This window comes from Leucoraja erinacea, chromosome 16 (genome assembly GCF_028641065.1).
Source record: "Leucoraja erinacea ecotype New England chromosome 16, Leri_hhj_1, whole genome shotgun sequence".
In the NCBI taxonomy this organism is placed as follows: domain Eukaryota; kingdom Metazoa; phylum Chordata; class Chondrichthyes; order Rajiformes; family Rajidae; genus Leucoraja; species Leucoraja erinaceus.
The window spans coordinates 41303056-41326407 of NC_073392.1; the positions used below are offsets into that span (position 1 = coordinate 41303056).

At 46.8% G+C, this 23352-nt stretch overlaps 1 protein-coding gene and 1 pseudogene across 3 annotated transcripts in view; both read left to right on the forward strand.

Annotated features, from left to right (window-relative positions):
- Window positions 1–23352, forward strand: part of shisa10.1 (shisa family member 10, tandem duplicate 1) — a 150243-nt gene that overhangs the window by 111418 nt on the left and 15473 nt on the right. For all 3 annotated transcript variants that reach the window (XM_055648242.1, XM_055648241.1, XM_055648243.1), the window contains one exon: window positions 13614–13732. In XM_055648242.1, coding sequence (XP_055504217.1) covers window positions 13614–13732 — 119 coding nt within the window. The remainder of the gene's footprint in view (window positions 1–13613; window positions 13733–23352) is intronic.
- LOC129704932 (U1 spliceosomal RNA) lies at window positions 7642–7796 on the forward strand (annotated as a pseudogene).

The following is a 23352-nucleotide window of genomic DNA, read 5'->3' on the forward strand; positions in this document are numbered from 1 at the left end:
ACATTTTGAACATTTCAAAATCCAGCGGCGACAAAAAAAAACTGTTGCGTCACTTGAAACACACATCACACGTCATCACACCGCAACATTTTCTGTGACCTGATACGTCACTTCGACAAAATCGCCAAGTGGGACAGGCCCTTTAGAAAATTGGCTTCATGGAAGGAAGCAGAGGGTGATGGCAAAGGTTGTTTTTTGGGCTGGAAGCCTGTGACTAGTGGTGTACCTCAGGGTTCAGTGCTGGTCCCATTGCTGTTTGTCATCTACATCAATGATTTAGATGAGAACGTACATGGCATGATCAGCACGTTTGCAAATGACACTAAAGCGGGTGGTATTGTAGTGGGTTAAATTGTAGCAGGATCTTCATTGGGTAGGCTGAGGAATCCCGTTACGTCAAGAACAGAGAAGTCGCAATCTAGTGTCAAATAGTGAACATATTAATAGACAATAGACAATATGTGCAGGAGTAGGCCATTCGGCCCTTCGAGCCAGCACCGCCGTTCAATGTGATCATGGCTGAGCATCCCCAATCAGTACCCCGTTCCTGCCCTCTCTCCATATCCCCTGACTCCGCTATTTTTAAGAGCCCTATCTAGCTCTCCATTGAAAGCATCCAGAGTACCTGCTTCCACCGCCCTCTGAGGCAGAGAATTCCAGACTCACCACTCTCTGTGAGAAAAAGTGTTTCCTCGTCTCCTTAACTTTACTCTGCTTCGTGGGGAACCAAGAAGTCACAATGTTTGTATAATGTAAGAGTAATGTATAGATCCTGTAATTAACATATCAATCTACCTCACCTTTGTACTTAGATCAGTCTGACCCGAAACGTCACCTATTCCTTCACTCCATAGATGCTGCCTCACCCGCTGAACTTCTCCAGCATTTTTGTCTACCTTTGTACTTCCTCAATTGTCACCTTTTTTGGTGTATAAATGTCCTGCTGTACTGACTTAACATAGGAGTTGTGATCACAGCCTTTGACTGATACACTTCTCCCCTTGTGTTGTAAAACTCACTGCTAACATAAGAGTCCTTGAGTCTTACTAAAGGGTTGCCTTTGTCAGTGTGTTGAAGGTTTTGGCCATGACCCCAGTTCATCTGACTGATGCACTCTCATGAATGGTTGAGCATCATGTAATGCAGTTCCGTAGCGCAGTACATTACAGTATTATGTATCCAATCTTATAGAAACTTACAAAATTACAAAATTCTTAAGGGGTTGGACAGGCTAGATGCAGGAAGATTGTTCCCGATGTTAGGGAAGTCCAGGACAAGGGGTCACAGCTTAAGGATAAAGGGGAAATCCTTTAAAACCGAGATGAGAAGAACTTTTTTCACGCAGAGAGTGGTGAATCTCTGGAACTCTCTGCCACAGAGGGTAGTTGAGGCCAGTTCATTGGCTATATTTAAGAGGGAGTTAGATGTGGCCCTTGTGGCTAAGGGGATCAGGGGTATGGAGAGAAGGCAGGTACAGGATGCTGAGTTGAATGATCAGCCATGATCATATTGAATGGCGGTGCAGGCTCGAAGGGCCGAATGCCTACTCCTGCACCTAATTTCTATGTTTCTTTGTAATGCATTCAACATATCTTCGGATGTTCAATCGGAATAAAGGTTGGCTTCATCCCACTATTTTTGCAGGAACTGTAACATTGAAGAAGAGTCTCGAGGCAGAAACGTCACCCATTCCTTCTCTCCAGAGATGATGCTGCTGAGTTACTCCAGCTTTTTGTAAATCAACAGCTGCAGTTCCTTCCTACATATTACTAACTGGGACATTTATTGTACAACTGAATTCACAAATTGATCTAGGTACAAATGCTGGAGTAACTCGGCGGGACAGGCAGCATCTCTGGATAGAAGGAATGTGTGACGTTTCGGGTGGAGACCCTTCTTCATGTCCATCTTCGATGCAAACCAGCATCTGCAGTGCCTTCCTTCACATATTTATTTGTCGGATATGAGTGGGTGTTGTTGCTGGATGAGTATTTGTAGCCCATCCTTAATTGACCTTTGAGTTGGGTTGGGAACGGATGCCTTGGATGGCTGCAATTATTGTAATAAGTAAGGTCCCACACTGATGATGGGCAAGGGTATTCCAGCACTCTGGGCCCACTATTGACGAGGGAATGGTCATTATATTTCCTTGCCCGAATATGAATTTGGGGGCCTGCGCTATCCTTCCAGATGTGGTTAAATTTAGCTCGGAGATAAAGCATGGAAACGGGCCCTTCAGCCCACTATGTCCATGCTGCCGAACGATCACTGGTTCAAGAGTCAAGAGAGTTTTATTGTCATGTGTCCCAGATAGAACAATGAAATTCTGTGCATGCTAAATTTTCACATACTAGTTCTACACAAGCCCTAAAGGGCGGCACGGTGGCATGCCGGTAGTGCTACTGCCTGTCAGTGCCAGAAACCCATTTCGATCCTGACTACGGGTGCTGGCTGTACGGAGTTTGCACGTTCTCCCCATGACCTGCATGGGTTGCCTCGGAGATCTTCGGTTTCCTCCCACACTCCAAAGACATACAGGTTTGTAGGTTAATTGGCTTGGTATAAAATGTAAAATTGTCCCTAGTGTGTGTAGGATAGTGTTAGTGTGCGGGGATCACTGGTCGGCGTGGACTCGGGTGGGGCGGGTGCTGAGGGACCTGTTTCCGCGCTGTATTCTTAAACGAAAACTAAACTGGGGGCAATTTTATAGAGGTCAATTAACTTACAAAGCCGCACATCTTTGGGACGTGGGAGGAAACCGGAGCACCTGGAGGAAACCCACGTGGTCACAAGGAGAACGTGCAAACTCCACACCGACAGCACCCGAGGTCAGGATCGAATCAGGGTCTCTGGCACCGTGAGGCAGCGGCTCAACCAGCTGTGCCACTTCCACTGTGCCGCTAAAAGAGGTTGGTGTTTTGGGCGGTAGTGTCAATGAAGCCTTGCCAACCTTATAATGCTGGAAATTGGCTCATTATGTCATTTACAATGTATAAAGTCATTTTCTGGTCTCCATTTGTACTGAGGAGGAAACATAGAAACAGAGAAAATAGGTGCAGGAGTAGGCCATTCGGCCCTTCGAGCCTGCACCGCCATTCAATATGATCATGGCTGATCATCCAACCTCAGTATCCTGTACCTGCCTTCTCTCCATACCCCATGATCCCTTTAGCCACAAGGGCCACATCTAACTCCCTCTTAAATATAGCCAATGAACTGGCATCAACTACCTTCTGTGGCAGAGAATTCCACAGATTTACCACTCTCTGTGTAAAAAATTATTTTCTCATCTCGGTCCTAAAAGATTTCCCCCTCATCCTTAAACTGTGACCTCTTGTTCTGGACTTCCCCAACATCGGGAACAATCTTCCTGCATCTAGCCTGTCCAACCCCTTAAGAATTTCGTACGTTTCTATAAGATCCCCCCTCAATCTTCTAAATTCTAGCGAGTACAAGCCGAGTCTATCCAGTCTTTCTTCATATGAAAGTCCTGACATTCCAGGAATCAGTCTGGTGAACCTTCTCTGTACTCCCTTTAGGCTATAAGCTGCCTAAAGAGAGCTTATCACTGTTTTACTGAGGAGGTGGATGAGGAATCTTCCTCTCATTCCACTGTCTCGCTCAAATAAAGGACTAAACCCTCTCTACATCACCATCTATATCTCTCATTTCCCTCTCCCCTTTCTCAGTCTGAAGAAAGGTCTCAACCTGAAACGTTGCCCCATTCCTTTTCCCCAGAGGTGCCGTCTGCCCCGCTGAGTTACTCCAGCGTTTTGTGCCTGGCTTCAACGGAAAGACTAATGCTGTTGCCAAGGGAGTGAATGTGTTTTGAGTTTTGAGTGTGTGCAGTGATAACGATGCCACATTCCAAGCTCTCAGTCATGTTTTGCCAACACTGCTATTTCTACATGAATTCTTTGATTGGTTCCGTGTGCCATTGCGTAAGACGGTCATGGGATCCACATTTCTAAAGATTTAATCATCGGTGCTTGCAGCTGTTGTATTGAACAGACTAATGGTTGGAGCAGCATTGTAGTGTGTCTCCAGATTATAGGGCACTGGCCAAGCAAGGCCAGGGGTGTAGCCTCGGAGAGGAGGGCAACTGTAGCAGCATTCCCAGTACAGCTCACAAGTAACAGGAGTAGAATTAGGCCAGTCGGCCCATCGAGTCTATGTTCAATATAAAGTAATAATGGTTTAAGAATATTCTGCATGACGTTAATGAGATGTTGTCCATCTCCTGTGGTAGTTGTTTAATTTAGTTCTGTTTAGACACACTTGGTCCGCGCCGACCAGCGATCCCTGCACACTAACACTATCCTACACACACTAGGGACAATTTTTTTTTTTACATTTACCAAGCCAATTAACCTACAAACCTGTACGTCTTTAGAGTGAGGGAGGAAACCGAAGATCTTGGAGAAAATCCACGCAGGTCGTGGGGAGAATGTCCAAACTCCGTATAGACAGCACCCGTAGTCGGGATCGAACCAGGGTCTCCGGCGCTGCATTCGCTGTAAGGCAGCAACTCGTTTGGCTCCCAGGTGTACATGGAAGCTGCTTCCACTTGTTGAGCAAACTTAGTTGGGAAGAATTCCCTGGGATCCATCCCAAAAGTACCGTTAGTTTGTTTAACACTGGCTTCTCAACCTTCCCTCGGTCCTTAAAGTAGTCTTCTAGTATATATTCCCCACCCAAAACACTCCAATGCTTTCTTTCTGAGTTGCAAACTCTATAGGTTCCTCTTTGATTCCTCCTCTGCCACCAAGATTTGAATGTCTTTTGATGGTGGCATTTGCGAGGCTTTTAAATGGGCACATAGATATGCAGGGAATGGAGGGATATGGATCACCTGCAGGCAGGGGAGATTAGTCTGACTGACATCATAGTCACCATGGAGGTTGTGGGCTGAAGGGCCTGTTCCAGTACTGTTCAATGTTCCATGTGTAACCGCTAATGCTGGCCATGGTTTTGAAGTGAAGTTGGATTATCTATCTATAATATAAAACTGTGTGTGTGTGTGTGTGTGTTTCTGCCTGACTTGTGGCTCCCAGCCTTTGATTCGTTGCTACGCCTACACCAGACGCAGAATCGCCGAGATTCTTTCCATTTCGGTAGAGATTTCACTTTTCATTTTAAGTATCCACTCATGATTAAATTTTGTCGTGTTTATGTACACATTTTTAATAAAATCCTTCCCCTCTCCCCCCCCCCCCCAAAAAAAACCAGCTTCTCACCCATAGAATGTTGGTGAACGTTCCATCATGTGATGTCACAATGCCCAATGCTCACAGATCGGAATCCAATCAGAATGCTTCCATTTACTTATGCCTTTGCACCAGCCGCTCCACCCCACCACCGCAGCCTGTGTCGAAGCGCATCATCACGTGTGTGGGATAAGAAAGAGGATTGGGGGTGATAGGGAATGGGGAACAGATGGACTGTCCCTACCCCTCCCCCTTCCACTCTCCCTCCCCACTATTTCCCCTCTCTCCCCCCCACTCTTCTCCCCCTCCCTCCACACTCTCCTCCCCCCATCCCCATCCCTCTACCCATCTCCCTCCTCCCTTCCCTCCCCATCCCTCTCTCCTCCCCCCTTCTTCATCTCCCTTCCTCACCCCTCTACCTCCTCCTCCCCCCCTCCTCCCCTCCTCCCCCACCCCCATCCCTCTCTCCCCCACCCCCCTCTCCCCCACCCCCCTGCCCCCCTCCCCCCCCCCCCTTCCCCCCCCCCCTACCCCCCCTGTCCCTCATCCACCACTCCTCCTACCCCCTCCCTCCCCACTCTTCCACTCTCTCTCCCCCTTACCCCACCCTCTCTCTCTCCCTCCCCATCCCCTCTCTCTCCCCCCCCCCCCCCCCCCCCCCCTCCCCCCCCCCCCCCCCCCCCCCCCCCCCCCCCCCCCCCCCCCCCCCCCCCCCCCCCCCCCCCCCCCCCCTCTCCCCCTCCCCCCCTCCCCCCCCCCCTCCTCCTCCTCCTTCCTATCCTTCCCCCGCCTCCCCCCCCACCCACTCTCCACCTCCCCTTCCCCCCTCTCTATCTCTCCTCACCCCTCTCCCTCCTCCCCCCTTCCCCTCTCTTGCACCACTCCCCACTATCCCTCTCCCACCCCCTACCGCCTTCCTGCCCTCCCCCCTCTTCTCCCACTCCTCTCTCTCCCCCTACCCCGCTCTCCTCTCCCTCCCAAATCTCTCCCGTTTCCTCCTCTCTCTCCCCTCTCTCCCTCTTCTCTTCCCCCCCCCCCCCCCCCCCCCCCCCCTCTCCCTCTCCCCCCCCCCCCCCCCACCTGTGAGTTTGGGGGGTGGTTAGTGTGAGTGTGATGCTGCAGCCCCCCCCCCCCCCCCCCCGCAGCGCATTGGGGAAACAGACCCAACGGGTCTGCACTTGGTCTAGTTGCATCATAAAATGAACCATTAGCTAACCTAGAGCTGTTGTTCTTCTCGAGGCAGCTAGTTTTCTTGACTGTTGTGCTCCATTAGCTGATCGCAGTTAGCGCTGAATGTTCTAAACTCCTGGGTCTCCTTCATACCATTCAGGTGTGTGTACTTCACCCATTCTTCCTTGCTACCCCATTAGTTGCTGACCTGCCCACATACACAACTTGTCTGTTTCTGATCCAACTCCCACACTGGTTGAATCACCACTCTCCTATGTGTAAATAGATCCAGCATGTCCCCAAATACACCAATACATTTCTACGGATGCAATGTAGGAAGTATCGCAAGTTCACAAGTTACAGGAGTGGAATTAGGCCATTTGGCCCATCGAGTCCATTCCGCCATTCAATCGTGGCTGATCTCTGCCTCCTAATCCCATTCTCCTGCCTTCTCCCCATAACCCTTGACACCCGTTCTCATCAAGAATTTGTCTATCTCTGCCTTAAAAACATCCGCTGACTTGACCTCCATAGCCCTCTGTGGCAATGTGTTCCACAGATTAACCACCCTCTGACTAAAGAAGTTCCTCATCACCTCCTTTCTAGAAGAGCACCCTTTAATTTTGAGGCTATGACCTCTGGTCCTATACTCTCCCACCAGTGGAAACATCCTCTCCGCATCCACACTATCTATGCCTTTCATTATTCTTTAAGTTTAAATGAGATTCCCCCCCCCCCCCCCCCATCAACCTTCTAAACTCCAGCGAGTGGAGACCCAGTGCTGTCAAACGCTCATCACATGCCAACCCACTCATTCCTGGAATCATATTCCATAGAATATCCTCGCTGGTCATCACGGCCTGTGTGACAACGCCAGGAACACGAGGTTGCAGAGAGATGTGGACTCAGCCTGGTCCGTCACAGGCACAGTCTTCCCCACCCATCTACACGAGGAGCTGCCTCAGCATCTATCATCATTGATCCTCTCTCCATAGTGACATTAGAGAGGCTTTTAAATGGGCTCATGGATCTGTAGGGCATGGAGGAAGAGGAGGTTATGGGCCATGCCCTCCTCTTCTCAGTACAGCCACCCGACCAGGTTCAGGAGCAGTTACCTTCCTACAACCATTAGGTTCTTGAACCGATCTGCACAACCCTAATCCTCCCTTGGCAATGGAGCACCAGGGTCCACCTCTCCTACTATCACGGGGTTGTTTTTGACACTCGTGTCTAGTTTTAATGCAGTCATTGTATTTTAACTATTATACTTACCTGACGTGGGAGGGACCGTGATCCAAAAGGTGGGTCTCCAAGGACGAGGCTTTCCCACTGCACTTCCGGTATGCTAACGCCTACGATGTCCTCAAAACGCGGTATACTCGACTGGTACATTAATGGTAGTGGGATATAGATATCATTAGTTGTTGGGGCGGCACGGTGGCGCAGCAGTAGAGTTGTTGCCTTACAACACTTACAGCGCCAGAGACCCGGGTTCGATCCTGACTATGGGCGCTGTCTGTACGGAGTTTGTACGTTCTCCTCATGATCCGCTTGGGTTTTCTCAGAGATCTTCAGTTTTTCTCCCACACTACAAAGACGTGCAGGTTTGTGGGTTAATTGCCTTTGGTAAATTGACCTTAATGCGTGTAGGATAGTGTAAAGGGCCGGTCCCACTTTTTCACAACCTTTTTCTCGTGGACATTTTCATCATGCTAGAAAAACGGCCCGACCTACTTGATGCCTCAAGTACCTACGACTAGCATCAGGACCTGCTACGACCTACCTATGACCTCCTACGGCCTTGTGATGACTCTGCTGCGAGTATGAGTCGAGGGCAAACTCGGCAGAGGTCGTGAAAGTGGGACAGGCCCTTAAGTCGCTGGTCGGTGCGGATTCGGTGGGCCAATGGGCCAATTTCCAGAATTTATAAACTAGAATTTATGTAATATGGATGTTCTTGAGTGTTTGTCCAAGCCTATGTGCCTCTGATGCTGCTTGTAAGCAAGATTTTCATTGTACTTCTACCTCACCTACTGACAATAGACGTGACTTGCAGCAGTCTCTGGAGTGGGACTTGACCCCGTTGTTTCCTGACACAGAAGCCAGACTGCTACCGGCTGAGACTCGGCTGACTCAGGGCTAGAATGCACACATATTTCATACAGTGCCCATATTAGGTCTGCACTGCTGCCCTCCTGCTTTGCGAGCTAAAGAAGTGACAGGCCAGAGATATTTGTCGTGGTTAGGTTTGTTGCTCACAAGCACCACAGTGTGTGGTTGGAGAAGCTGCACTAGGTTTGGTGGTATCGCTATGTTGCGTTGGGACCGTGCAGCTTTTAGTCTAACACCACACGAGGAGTTTGTGTGCCTGCCTTTGCACCATGTCAGCCGGGTCCACAGAGCCGAAAATGCGAATAGATTTGTAAAATGCTGGTGAGCATGTGTGCGTATAAGTAGGTTTGTACAACCTTGCTCTGTTTATAGGAAAATGTGAACTTGGCTCTAAATACATAGTTATGTAGAATGGGATATTTATACCTGGTATGTGTAACTTCCTTTCACAATTGTGCTCAAATATAGTTTTAGTTTAGTTTAGAGGTACAGGCCCTTCGGCCCACCGAGTCCACACAGACAAGCGATCCCTGCACATTAACACTATCTATCCTACACACACTAGAGGCAATTTTTACACCGTCAATTAATCTACAAACCTGTACGTCTTTGGAGTGTGGGAGGAAACCGAAGATCTCAGAGAAAACCCACGTGGTCACGGGGAGAACGTACAAACTCTGTACAGACGGCATTCGAAGTGTGTCTCTGGCGCTGCCAGCACCGTAAGGCAGTAACTCTACTTTTGTGCCATCGTGGCCACCTTATACTTTATCTCGGTGAAAATAAAGAGATGTTGGCAGTAGTTAACTAACTGAAGCCTACAAAGTGAGGACTGCATTGGCCAGGATGGAGCGGTGTGGGATTTAGTACCACATTCATTGTGATGCACTTTAATCTACGGATAAATGGAATACAAGCCCTGTTAAGTGTATGTATTAAAGGATGATTAATACATTTTAATGTAGTACTTTAGGGTGACTCACAGTTCGACATGTATTATGCTTTCTATGTCAATAGACAATAGGTGCAGGAGTAGGCCATTCAGCGCTTCGAGCCAGCACCACCATTCAATGTTCCTGCCTCCTCCCCACATCCCCTGACTCCGCTATCTTTAAGAGCCCTATCTAGCTGGATAGGGCTCTTAAAGATAGGACATCATTCCTGCACAAATAATTAGTGGTGCCTAACCATGTTGGTCTGTGAATTGTGTTATTTATGTAAACTGGATGGCATGACACCACTAATTATTTGTGCAGGAATGATGGTATGAACAAAACAATCAATAAAATGGTGAAATCGATGACATCACCTTGCTTTGTTAAAGCCTTGTTCACCGATCATGGAAAACATTCACTGAAGATAGACACAAAGCGGTGGAGTAACTCAGCGGGTCAGGCAACATCTCTGGAGAAAAGGAATGGGTAACATTTCGGGTCAAGACGCTTCTTCAGACTGATGTCAGGGGAGAGGGAGGTGCATAGATATGGAAGTGCAAGGTGTGAAAACAGGACAAAGGGGATGGAGATCAAGGAAAATCTAGAATAGATCATTGTATTCTGGGAGAAGGTAACAACAAAGCAAACGGAGATAAAATGTAGTCGGAGACAGTAAGACTGGTCGGAGAACTGGGAAGGGGAGGGATGGAGAGAGAGGGAAAGCAAGGGTTACTTGAAGTTGGAGGTCAATATTTATATCGCTGGGGTGTAAGCTGCCCTAGCAAAATATGAGGTTCTGTTCCTCCAATTTAAGAATCGGGTATCCCAGGAGATCCTACAATTCACTCATCCAACATTTCACTGTACCAACATTGATGAAAAATATTGATTAATTGAAGGATACAGCGTGGAAATGGCCCACTGAGTCCACACCGATCACCGATCACCCCGGCTCACTAGTTCTATGTTATCCCACTTTCACATCTCCCCCATACACACAATAGACTAGAGATTTACAAAGACCAATTAACTTGCAAACCCGCACGTCCATGGGATGTGTGAGGAAACCCACACGATCACAGGGGGAGCATGTGATCTCCAAACAGACAGCACCCAAGGTTAGGATCTAACGCTGGCCTCTGGTGCTGCCAGGCAATAGCTGCACCATCTACAAGTTCCGCCCTTGGGAAGCGAATAAAAAAACAGAATTGTGAACTTTTTTTTGAACCACAAATGTTTTCCTAAACTCATAATGTGATATGAGCAGAATTAGGTTATTCAGCCCATCAATACCCAGCCATTCATTCATGGTGGATCTATCTATCCCTTCTAACCCCATTCCCCTGCCTTCTCCCCATAACCCCTGACACACGTACTAATCAAGAATCTATCTCTGCCTTAAAAAATATCCATTGACGGCCTCCAGAGCTTTCTGTGTCAAATAATTCCACAAATTCACCACCCTCTGACTAAAGAAATGCCTCCCCATCTCCTTCCTAAAGGAATATTCTTTAATTCTGAGGCTCTGACCTCTGGTCCTAGACTCTCCCACTGGTGGAAACATCCTCTCCACATCCACTCTATCCAAGCCTTTCACTATTCGATTTTATCTGTTCCTTCCAACAAGATGGCTTGTATTCACTGGAGTTTAGAAGGATGAGGGGGCCTCTTATAGAAACATATAAAATTATAAAAAGACTGGACAAGCTAGATGCAGGAAAAATGTTCCCAATGTTGGGCGAGTCCAGAACCAGGGGCCACAGTCTTAGAATAAAGGGGAGGTCATTTAAGACTGAGGTGAGAAAAAACTTTTTCACCCAGATAGTTGTGTAATTATGGAATTCCCTTCCACAGAGGGCAGTGGAGGCCAAGTCACTGGATGGAGTTAAGAGAGAGTTAGATAGAGCTCTAGTGGAGTCAAGGGATATGGGGATATGGGGAGAAGGCAGGCAGGGTTATTGAGAGGGGATGATCAGCCATGATCACAATGAATGGCGGTGCTGTTCATCGATTACAGCTCAGCATTCAACACCATTATTCCATCAAAACTGATCACCAAACTCGGTGACCTGGGCATCGACCCCTCCCTCTGCAACTGCATACTGGACTTTCTAACCAACAGACCCCAGTCTGTGAGGTTAGACAAGCACACCTCTTCAACCCTCACCCTGAACACCGGCGTTCCACAGGGCTGTGTGCTGAGCCCCCTCCTCTACTCCCTCTTCACCTTTGACTGCACACCTGTACATGGTACTAACACCATCATCAAGTATGCAGATGATACAACGGTGATTGGCCTCATCAGCAACAACGATGAGCTGGCCTACAGGGAGGAGGTCCAGCACTTAGCAGCATGGTGCGCTGACAACAACCTGGCCCTTAACTCCAAGAAGACCAAGGAGCTCATTGTAGACTTCAGGAAGTCCAGAGGCGGCACGCACACCCCCATCCACATTAACGGGACGGAGGTGGAACGTGTTTCTAGCTTCAGGTTCCTGGGAGTCAACATCTCCGATGACCTCTCTTGGACCCACAATACCTCTACTCTGATCAAGAAGGCTCATCAGCGTCTCTTCTTCCTGAGGAGACTGAAGAAGGTCCATCTGTCTCCTCAGATCCTGGTGAACTTCTACCGCTGCACCATCGAGAGCATCCTTACCAACTGCATCACAGTATGGTATGGCAATGCTCTGTCTCCGACCGGAAGGCATTGCAAAGGGTGGTGAAAATTGCCCAACGCATCACCGGTTCCTCGCTCCCCTCCATTGAGTCTGTCCAAAGCAAGCGCTGTCTGCGGAGGGCGCTCAGCATCGCCAAGGACTGCTCTCACCCCAACCATGGACTGTTTACCCTCCTACCATCCGGGAGGCGCTACAGGTCTCTCCGTTGCCGAACCAGCAGGTCGAGGAACAGCTTCTTTCCGGCGGCTGTCACTCTACTCAACAACGTACCTCGGTGACTGCCCAACCCCCCCCCACCCCCCCCCCCCCCAACCCCCCCCCCCCCCCCCCCCGGACACTTATTATTTTTTATTCAAATCGTTTGCTATGTCGCTCTTCAAGGGAGATGCTAAATGCATTTCGTTGTCTCTGTACTGTACACTGACAATGACAATTAAAATTGAATCTGAATCTGAATCTGCTGGCTCAAAGGGCTGAATGGCCTCGACCTGCACCTATTTTCTATGTTTCAATGGACCTTTCTTGGTCAGAGTGCCTCCTGACAATATTGAGTGTACTTTTGGATTATTTATCTTTCTAATAACATGGAATCGTGGAGCTACTGTCACCAGAGGTTGCTTGCAAGAGAATTGTTTTGGATGTAAGTAATCAGCAGGAGTGCAGAAATGAGCATTTCCTTCAGACCTATCTGCCCTGTTACCGAAAGGTCAGGCAAACGCATGTAAAGTCAAGCCGTTGGCTTAAAAAACAATTATTGAATAACCAAACAAATCATATGGGCACGGCTGATGACATCCCATGAATAAATATGGCTGATGTGTTATACTGTGTTACAGAAGGTCACACTCAGAGTTAAATAAAACAAAGTTACTCAGAAATGTGATCAAGCTTCCTCTATGGTTGTTTTATCTTCATGGAGTGGCCTCGTAAATCTGTGACTGTGTAGTTTATACGTGGCTTGCTGGAAGGAATGTGTGGACCTTGCTCATATCCTGCTGTTCTAAATATGTTGCTTCCTTTTAAAATTACTCAAGCTCGGTTAGATTCCCCCTCCCCTGATCTCTCAGTCTGAAGAAGGGTCTCGACCCGAAACCTCACTCCATTCCTTCTCTCCAGAGATACTGCCTGGTCCCGCTGAGTTAAGGGCATGTCCCACTTTCACGACAACTGCCGAGTTTGCCCTTGATATACTCGCAGCATGGTCGTAGGTAGGTCGTAGGTAGGTCGTAGCAGGCCGTGATGCTGGTCGTAGGTACTCGTGGCATCAAGTAGGTTGGGGTGTTTTTTCCAGCATGATGAAAAATGTCTACGAGCAAAAAAGGTTGTGAGTTAGGTCGTGGAAGTTGGACAGACATTTTACTCCAGCTTTTTGTGTCTATCATTGGTGTAAACTAGCATCTGCAGTTCCTGTATTCACATTAGATATGTTCTGTTGATGTGTTTTTTTTTTCTGTGGGGGTAGTCTACAATTCTTTTACTGACCTGTGTTGGTGTCGCTTTTGTTTCAGCTTTAGTTCGTTTGTGGCGATTGGAGTGAGCTTCTTCGGGATATTCCTTTTCTCGCTTGTACTGTGCCTGTGCTGCCCCTGCTGCCTACTCTACAAACTCGCACGCAGAGGTCGTCAGCGTAAGTAGCCCTACTTTATCATTAAAGGGATTCCTTCATCATTTCTGTTGATAGGTGGTCTTGTTTGTTTGGATAACACTCAACATTTGTATTTGCATGTATTTTATCGGGTAAATCAGGTTTTATGTAACAGTCTCGTCCCGAAACGTCACCCATTCCTTCTCTTTTATTTTTTAAGTTCAATTCTATAGTGTGTTTATCTTATTTGTGTGCTGCATGGTAACTCAAATTTCACTGCACCAATTGGTGTATGTGACAACAAATGTCCTTTGGCCTTGTCCTCTCTAGAGGTGCGGCCTGTCCCGCTGAGTTACGCTAGCTTTTTGTGTCTATCTAGAGTTTCATCTAACTACACTGCATCTGGAACTAGCTGCGTTCCTGTCTGTAGAACAGCGTTTTCTACTTGGAATGATGTTCATAAGGTCACAAGGAATAGGAGTAGAATTAGGCCATTCGGCCCATCAAGTCTACTCTGCCATTCAATCATGGCTGATCTACCTCTCCCTCCTAACCCCATTCCCCTGCCTTCTCCACATAACCTCTGACACCCATAATAATCAAAGTTCCATCAAAATCGAATCAAAAATGTTCAATATAATGTAATAATGGTTTGGGAATGTTATGCATGAAGTTATTGAGATGTTGTCCATCTCCTGTGGTAGTTGTTGAATGCCTTTGGCTCCAAGGTGTACATGGAAGCTGCTTCCACATGTTGGGCAGACTTATGTCCAAATATCCATCCCAAAAGTAACTTTTTAACTAGCTTAATGGTGCCTTCTAATTCTTCCCTCAGACATTATAGTAGTATTCTAGTATATTTTCCCTCCCCTATACACCCCAATGCTTTATTTCTGAGTGACCAAGTACTCTTTCCTAAAACCTCTACAGAGTACACTTTGATTCACCGACACTGCCTCCAAGATGTGAATGTGTCTTGATGGTGGCATTGCCAAGGTTGTTTTAATGGGCACATGGATGTGTAGTCAATGGAGGGATATGGATCTTGATTTTCCTTTCTGCCCCATTAGTTGCTGGTCTGCCTACATGCCTAACTTTCCCGTTTCTGATTCAACCCCCTCACTACCTCCAAAAATGACCACTTTGATATATTTGCTTTTCATACACTTATTGGACAGGATTAATTTTTCTCCTTTCATCTGCAAGTATATTCTCAGTTGTATTTCCAGTTCACATATTTCTAGGTTTTATTCCCTGCGGCTATGCATCAGGTTTCTGCGCCGTTTAGAAGGCCAGGTGTAACCTGTCACGTATTGTCTTGACAGCTAAATATGGCTGACAAAAAAAATGAAAATGAAATGAAATGATTCAATTTATTGTCATTGTCAGTGTACAGTACAGAGACAACGAAATGCATTTTTAGCATCTCTCTTGAAAGGGAGACACAGGGCGTCGCGGTGTGCCCGCGCCTGCCGCCGTACATACACCCCATGCCTGTTGTAATTTGAAATCTGTGCTTGCTTGTGGACTCCTCGGGATTTTTACTAGGCTGCCATTATTGCAAACCAAATGCATGGAAACAAAAAAAAATCAAAGATAAGATAGGGCGGCTCGATGGCGCAGCGGTAGAGTCTTTACGCAGTTTGCACGTTCTCGCCATGACCGCGTGGATTTTCTCTGAGATCTTCGGTTTCCTCCCACACTCCAAAGACATATAGGTTTGTAAGTTAATTGGCTTGGTATAAGTGTAAATTGTCCCTAGTGTGTGTAGGATAGTGTTAATGTGTGGGGATCACTGGTCGGTACGGACTCGGTGGGCAGAAGGGCCTGTTTCCGCGCTGTATCTCTAAACTAAACTAAAAAATATATGGGAGAACTGAGCCCTGTTCATGACTGGAAACTGTTCCCAATCTGTGAAATGCATCTGTGAATATGCAAAAACACATGTGTTTCTTGGACTGGACTTTACTTCGTAGCTGCAGAATTCATTTGATTTTTGGCAGTATTTCTGGCTGGCTTTAAATTAGTCTTTGGACCTGCAGAGAATCCACTGCTCAAGCTCATATATTTCAACACGGTGTGTGTCTGGGTGTGGTGGCCCAGTCACTCATTGTTATCAAACCCTTGCCACTTCATCCCCTTCTGCTCACCTGCCCATTCTCATCCCCTTTCCTGGTGCTACCCCCCCCCCCCCCCTCACTTCCCTTCCCCTTTTTCTCCTCCACCCTCAGTCTTGCCCTCCCCCATCTCACTATAAAGTACTTGTGGATGGAGTGGAAACTATGTGTGGATTGCCAGCAAAATCAAACGATAAGGTTGCCCAGAAGCTGGCAAGAACTTCACAACAAGGTGTGCTCTTCATCACAGCTGAACCAGCAACACCTGCCTGAATCACGTGCTAATGTCATTACGATACGATAGAACTTTATCTATCCCAGGAGGGAAAGTGGTCTGCCAACAGCCAATGAACATAACAAGATACGTGAAATATGAAATTAATGTGACGAGCGGAAAGTCCAGGATTTGGGATGTGCAAAGATTGGGAAGGAGGGGAGGAAGAAGGGGAGTCAGTCTACCCCACCCCACGACAGTAGGGGGAGGAGTTGTACAGTTTGATAGCCACAGGGGGGGAAAGGATCTCCTGTGGCGTTGTGTGCTGCATCTTGGTGGAACCGATCCGTTGATGAAGGTGCTCCTCAGGTTAACCATTGCATCATGGAGAGGGTGGATCTGCATTGTCCAAGATGCTCCACGGTTTGAGGGGCATCTTCCCCTTCAAGATCATCTCCAGTGAATCCAACTCCACCTCCAGGACGGAGCTAGTTTGGACTCAGGTCGGATGAGTTTGTTGATTCTGTTGTCTATGTCCGCCGACCTTCACCCTGAGGTAGATGGCACTTACAGGTGATGGCATCAATTCTCCAGCTGGTGATGTGGTTAGCAAGTAGAGACGTTGTCCTGCCTGTGACTCATTGTCACACTGGAGGGACCTTTAATATGTGTGCTGCACCCTCTGTTGCAGCATTCCAAGCAGGTTAATGAGGTGGAACCAGTCGATGTTTGGTGCTTTGAGTGGATTAATGTTTGAGTGGGTGAGCGTTTGACGGCACTGGGCCTGTACTCGCTGCAGTTTGGAAAGATGCAGGGGACCTCGTTGAAACTTATCGAATAGTGAAAGGCCTGGATAGAGCGGGTGTGGAAGGATGTTTCCACTAATGGGAGAATCTGGGACTAGAGGTGATAGCCTCAGAATTAAAGGACATTCCTTTAGGAAGGAGATGAGGAGGATTTTCTTTAGTCAGAGGGTGGTGGATCTGAGGAATTCTTTGCCGCAGACGGCTGTGGAGGCCAAGTCAATGGATATTTTTAAAGCAGAGATAGATAGATTCTTGATTAGCATGGGTGCTGGGGGTTATGGGGAGAAGGCATGAGAATGGGGTTAGGAGGGAGAGATAGATCTGCCATGATTGAATGGAGGAAGAGGCTTGAGGGGCCAAATGGCCTCATTCTGCTCCTAACACTTATGACTTTATGAACATATGCTTTTCTTTAGCATAAAACATTCAAGGAGATACAAAATGGATACAAGCAGCAACACAAATGATTGCGGTTAGTTTGAATGTGCACCAATTGTCTGATTTTTGTCAAAAGTTGCCATTATCTGCTTAGAATGGAGCAATGGGCCAAGTCTTGGGTGGATTGATCGGCTTTGCTGACTTACTGCTCAAATTGCTGCAAAGTGATATATTTTCAACGCACAAAACTCATGGCATTGGCTTTCACGTTAATAGTTCCCGTTTATTCCACACAAAACTCACCCAAGCTCTTTCTCCAAATAACATTGATGCAAATGGCTTGATGGGCCTTGTTTATGGATAGATCAAAACGCTTTTAACAGTTTGTATTTGGGGGCTTTTCCACACTTCCCTGCTATTGTCAGACTATTGATTGATCCTCTAATTAACTTACGGTAAAGTACCGATCTTCCAACCTACCTCACTGTGGACCTTACACTTTTTTTCTGCGTTTTCTCTGTAACGGTAATGCAATAATGCTACAACACTGCTGTCTGGTATTTTTCTCTTTGCATTACCTGTTGTACTTGTGTACGGTATGCTCTGACTGGATATCACACAAACAAGGCTTTTCAACGTATCTTGGTGCGTGTGACAAAATAGAGATGGTTGTGAGCTTGCTTTACGATACGAGACAATACGATACGATAGAACTTTATTTATCCCAGGAGAGATAGATCAGCCATAATTGAATGGCGGAGTAGACTTGATGGGCCGAATGGCTTAAATCTGCTCCTATTACTGATGATGTTATGAGATGCAACCCGACGGCATGCTTACAGATGTTATTTAGAATGATTTTGCTGTTGTGATGAATGGGATGTAATTTTATTCCTGAAACCAGTGGTTGGGGGCAACCCCCGCGGGCCTCTGCTGTCAGCGATAACGTGATCCAGGTTCCAGTCTTTCCCACGTGGTGCAGCATATGTGCGTACAACTGCGCGAGTCTTTCCTGACAAATCCACCAACAGGAAGCTTTACCCCCATCCCAGCCTTTGACTCACTCGCCCCAGAGCTGGGAATGTCAAACGTTTTCCATGTTCATCACCAGGACATTCACAATTGCAAAAAAAAACAACTTCAGCAAAAGACCTACAGTCCTGCTGCTTAAACAGGGAGTAGATATACACCGTATATCTGAGTCTGAAGAGGAACCTCGACCCGAAACGTCACCCATTCCTTCTCTCCAGAAATGTTGCCTGTCCTGCTGAGTTACTCCAGCATTTTGTGTCTATCTTAGATATACACCCCAGGCCAGTGCAGAAAATACATTGCCACATTTTATCTGTATGCAAACATACTGCCTGAACACTCCTCTCTCTCCATGCTCACTGTTTACTATCCAACTTCCCCATATTGTGTTTACTCACGGCCTACCCAGCGCAAGTGAGCAGTGATGATAAAGACTTGTTATTTGATTCTTGTATAACCACTTCCTCTGCACACAAAACTGGTCGTAATGAGTATACAGACAGAAGATGAATACCTCGGGGAGCCTGCTCTTCAGACAAATACATTTATTTTACAAGTTGCCATCGTTTCTTGACATCAATGTCCCAAATGAACATGAACTCTGACAGCTCCCACGGACTTTAGTGACTGACTGGGTCACTGACTGAATGAGTTTAGATGAATGAGGGGGGACCTCACTGAAACGTACCAAATAGTGCAAGGCCTGGATAGTGTGGTTGGGGAGAGGATGCTTCCACTAGTGGGAGAGTCTAGGACTAGAGGTCATAGCCTCAGAATTAAAGGATGTCCCCTTAGGAAGGAGATGAAGGAGGAATTTCTTTAGTCAGAGGCTGGCGAATCTGTGGAATTATTTGCCACAGAAGGCTGTGGAGGCCAAGTCAATGGATATTTTTAAGGGAGAGAAAGCTAAATTCTTGATTAGTACGGGTGTCAGGGCATATGGGGAGAAGGCAGGAGAATGGGATTAGGAGGGAGAGATAGATCAGCCATGATTGAATGGCGGAGTAGACTTGATGGGCTGAATAGCCTAATTCTACTCCTTTCACATGACCTTACAACTGACTGCCAATCAATCCCTTTAGAACTGTCATTTATCCAGCTTGGATACCGGACATTGGAATGGAATATGGTTTAATCTGACGAGCAGAGACAAACTAAAAGACAAAGATGTAACAATTCTATTCTATTCCCATGCAATCCTATAACAAGTTGTACATGGAAGTGCTGCCAGGTCTCACTGTGCTTCCACATGTCACTGCCAGCAATGTGCACATATTTATTGCATATTTAGTTTAAGGCTCCTTCTTTAGGATCGAATGAAGCAAGTGGATTTAGAAAGTCACGACATGAGACCAGCAACCCCACAGTCAGGCATGAGGTGTGGCTGGACCATGGTCCTGTCTAACTTTAGAATAGAAATATGATTCCTGGACTTACAAAGGCAGCAGAATGGTGACCATGGCAGGATAAACCTCACAATCTCCAGCTGCTTACCCTGTAATCCAGCATCCACAAGCAAACCTATCCTATTGCATTTGTTGCCGGAACAACACCGACCGATACACACATACAGTTGTTGCCTTGTGTGGTAAAGTATAAAGCCTTGCTACAAATCCTCCGTCGCCTTCTGGTGTGGTGAAGGGAAGAGAGAGAGAGGGAGGGAGGGAGGGAGGGGGAATGAGAGAGGGGGAGAACGAGAGAGAGAGTGGGAGAACGAGAGAGAGAGGGGGAACAAGAGAGAGAGGGGGTACGAGAGAGAGAACAGGAGAGGGAGAAAGAGAGAGGGAGAACGAGAGAGAGGGAGAATGAGAGAGGAAGAACGAGAAAATGGGAGAGGATGAGAGGGAGAACGAGAGAATGAGAGAGGGAGAATGAGAGAATGAGAGGCAGAACGAGACAATGAGAGGGAGAATGAGAGAGAGAACAAGAGAATGAGAAAGAGGGAGAACGAGAGAGAGAGAGAGAGAGAGAGAGAGAGAGAGAGAACAACAGAAATGGAAAATGAGAGAATAAGAGAGAGAACAATGGAGAAACGAGAGAGCGAATGAGAGAATGAAAGAGGGAAAGGGAATGAGAGAGAGAATGAAGATAAAATGAGAGAATGAAAGAGAACAAAGAATGAATGCGAGCTAGAACGAGAGAGAGAGACATGTCACATGTGATAATAAAGTATCATTCATTCATTCATGATGATGAAGTGGAAATGGTCTAGAGCTTCAAGTTCCAAGACGTAAATATCACCTAGAATTTATCCTTGTCCAACCACATTGACGTCAGGGCCAAGATTATACACTAATGCCTCACGAGGCTAAGGGGAGCTGGTATGTCCCCTCGGACTCTTACCAATTTCTACAGATGCACCATAGAAAACAAACTGGGATGAATCATAGCTTGTTTTGTCAACAGCTCTGTCCAAGAGTTGTGGACGCTGGCCAGTCCATCGGGCAAGTCAGCCTCTATCCCCATCGACACTTCATGCTGCCTCGGAAAAGCAGCTATGCTTATGTCTGGTTCATTGCCTCCTCTTTCCTCGCCCATTGGGCAGAAGGTACAAAAGCTTGAACGCACTGCCATCAAACTCTGGAGCAACTTCTCCCTGCTGTTTAGAGACCACTAAATGGCCCCTATAAGCTTTGGGTGTAGACCCAGCTCCCTTGTTCCAACCTTTGCACTTTTTTAAAGCTTGAAAACAATAACGTTTTTCACTGTATACGAGTAGGCATGACAATCATAGACCAATACCAATGCATTATTAAGTAGGAAAAGGGGAAACTTTGACAGATTTCATAAGCAGGCTGCGACAAGGTTTTTGAACAAGCCTTGTGAACTATTCACAACATATAAAAAAGTTTTCTTTGACAAGAAGCTTTGAGGTGGAAGATGATGTTGAGACTTGTTGTAAACCAGCATCTGCAGTTCCTACTTTCCACATTGAGACTGACAGTGATTGCTACATATATAGCACACTTACTAGCCTAAAGGGTCAGCGCATGCTAAAGAGATCTTCTTTTCAGAGGAAGGATGGAATTGGAAGAGTGCTTTAACCCAGAGTTATTTGAGACAATAGCTATCAATGATGCGCCTGAAACTGGGATAACCAGCGAGCAATTCTATCATCATTGAACGAGCTTAGGAATCAAAGACGGAACCTGACAGCTTAGGAATCGCTACTGTTAAGAATAATTCGAATCATAATGAGTAGGAAGGAACTGCAGATGCTGGTTTAAACCGAAGATAAACACAACATGCTGGAGTAACTCAGCGGGTCAGGCAGCATCTCTGTAGAGAAGGAATGGGTGATGTTTCGAGTCGAGACCCTTCTAGTCAAGACTAGTCTGGAGAAGGGTCTCGACACAAAACATCACCCATTCCTTCTCTCCAGAGATGCTGCCCATCCCGCTGAGTTACTCCATTCTGAACATGATGCTTCCAGGATTCAATTGTCAATTCTGCTGTCATAGTTTGACTCTAAGATGGACTGGCATTAATCCCAGCAAAGTACCTTTTCTGATGCGCTATCTAGGTTTCCACAGACGTCCGAGATGTAGATTGTGAACGCATGCAATAAGAACTTCCATTCACAGCCATGGAGCAAACTTAAAATGTAATCCTAAAAGCCCTGTCCAACGGTACCAGTTCATTCCAAGAGCTGTCCCGAGTTTAAAAAAAAAATCAAACTCGCGGTAAGTACGGAGAATGAACGTAGCGGGTACGTCGGAGCTCGGGGACGTCTCTTAGCGGCTCGTAACGATAACGGCAGGTACTTGGGAAGACTCGCTAACGGCAGGTAAGCACGGGAAGCCTCATGAAGATTTTTCAACATGTTGAAAAATGTCCACGAGAGCCCCGAGTACCAACGAGTGGCCATTACCGTAAATCTCCGAGTTCGAATCAGGACAAACTCGGGAGAACTAATGGAATGAACTCGTACCGTGGGACAGGGCTTTAAAGCAACCCACAGCAACAGGCTGGTTCCACCAAGATACAGCACAGAACATCACAGGATATCATTTTTCCCCTGTGGCTATCAAACTGTACAACTCCTCCCCTCTCTGTCGTGGGGTAGACAGGCTCCCCCCCCCCAATCTTTGCACTTCCCCAATCCTGGGCTTTACACTTGTCACTTTAATTGCATGTTTCATGTACCTGGTTGTGTTTTTATGACTGTTGGCAGATCAATATCTCCTCCTATCTATCTTAATTCTGAGGCTATGACCTCAGGTCCTAGACTCTCCCACTAGTGGAAACATCCTCTCCACATCCAAGGTAGACAAAAGTGCTGGAGAAACTCAGCGGGTGCAGCAGCATCTATGGAGCGAAGGAAATAGGCGACGTTTCGGCCCGAAACGTTGCCTATTTCCTTTGCTCCATAGATGCTGCTGCACCCGCTGAGTTCCTCCAGCACTTTTGCCTACCTTCGATTTTCCAGCATCTGCAGTTCCTTCTTAAACACTCTCCACATCCAAGCCTTTCACTATTCTTCGGTAAATTAATTTTCAGCTTGGCCTGGCAACAGCTCTGCCCAACACTGCAAGAAATTGCAGAGATGTGTGGATGTAGCCCAGTCCATCACACAGACCAGCCTCCCCACCATTGACTCACTCGACACTTCACCACGCTGCCTGGGGAAAACAACCCACATAATCAAAGAATCAGGCAGAAAATACAAAAGTTCAACCCATCCGAAAACATGCACCACCAGACTCAGAAACAACTTCTTCCCCTCTTATTGAGCTTCAGAGCTTCAGTCCTTCCATGAACTAGGATACAGTTGGATTCTCCTTTACCTCATTGTGGACATCAGACTTTATCTATGGAACTGTTGCATTACAATGTTGACAACTCGAATCTGCATTCTGTATCTTTCCCTTCACTCTACCTATTGTACTTGAGTTTGGCTTGCTTGTATTTACATAGAATATTATCTCATATGGCAAACAAAGGTTCTCACTGTAACTCAGTACACTCCAAAGACGTACAGGTATGTAGGTTAATTAGCTTGATATAAGTGTAGATTTTCCCTAGTGTGTGTGTGGGATAATGTTAATGTGCGGGGATCGCTGGTAGATGCAGACTCGGTGGGCTGTTTCCACGCTGCATCTCTAAACTAAACTA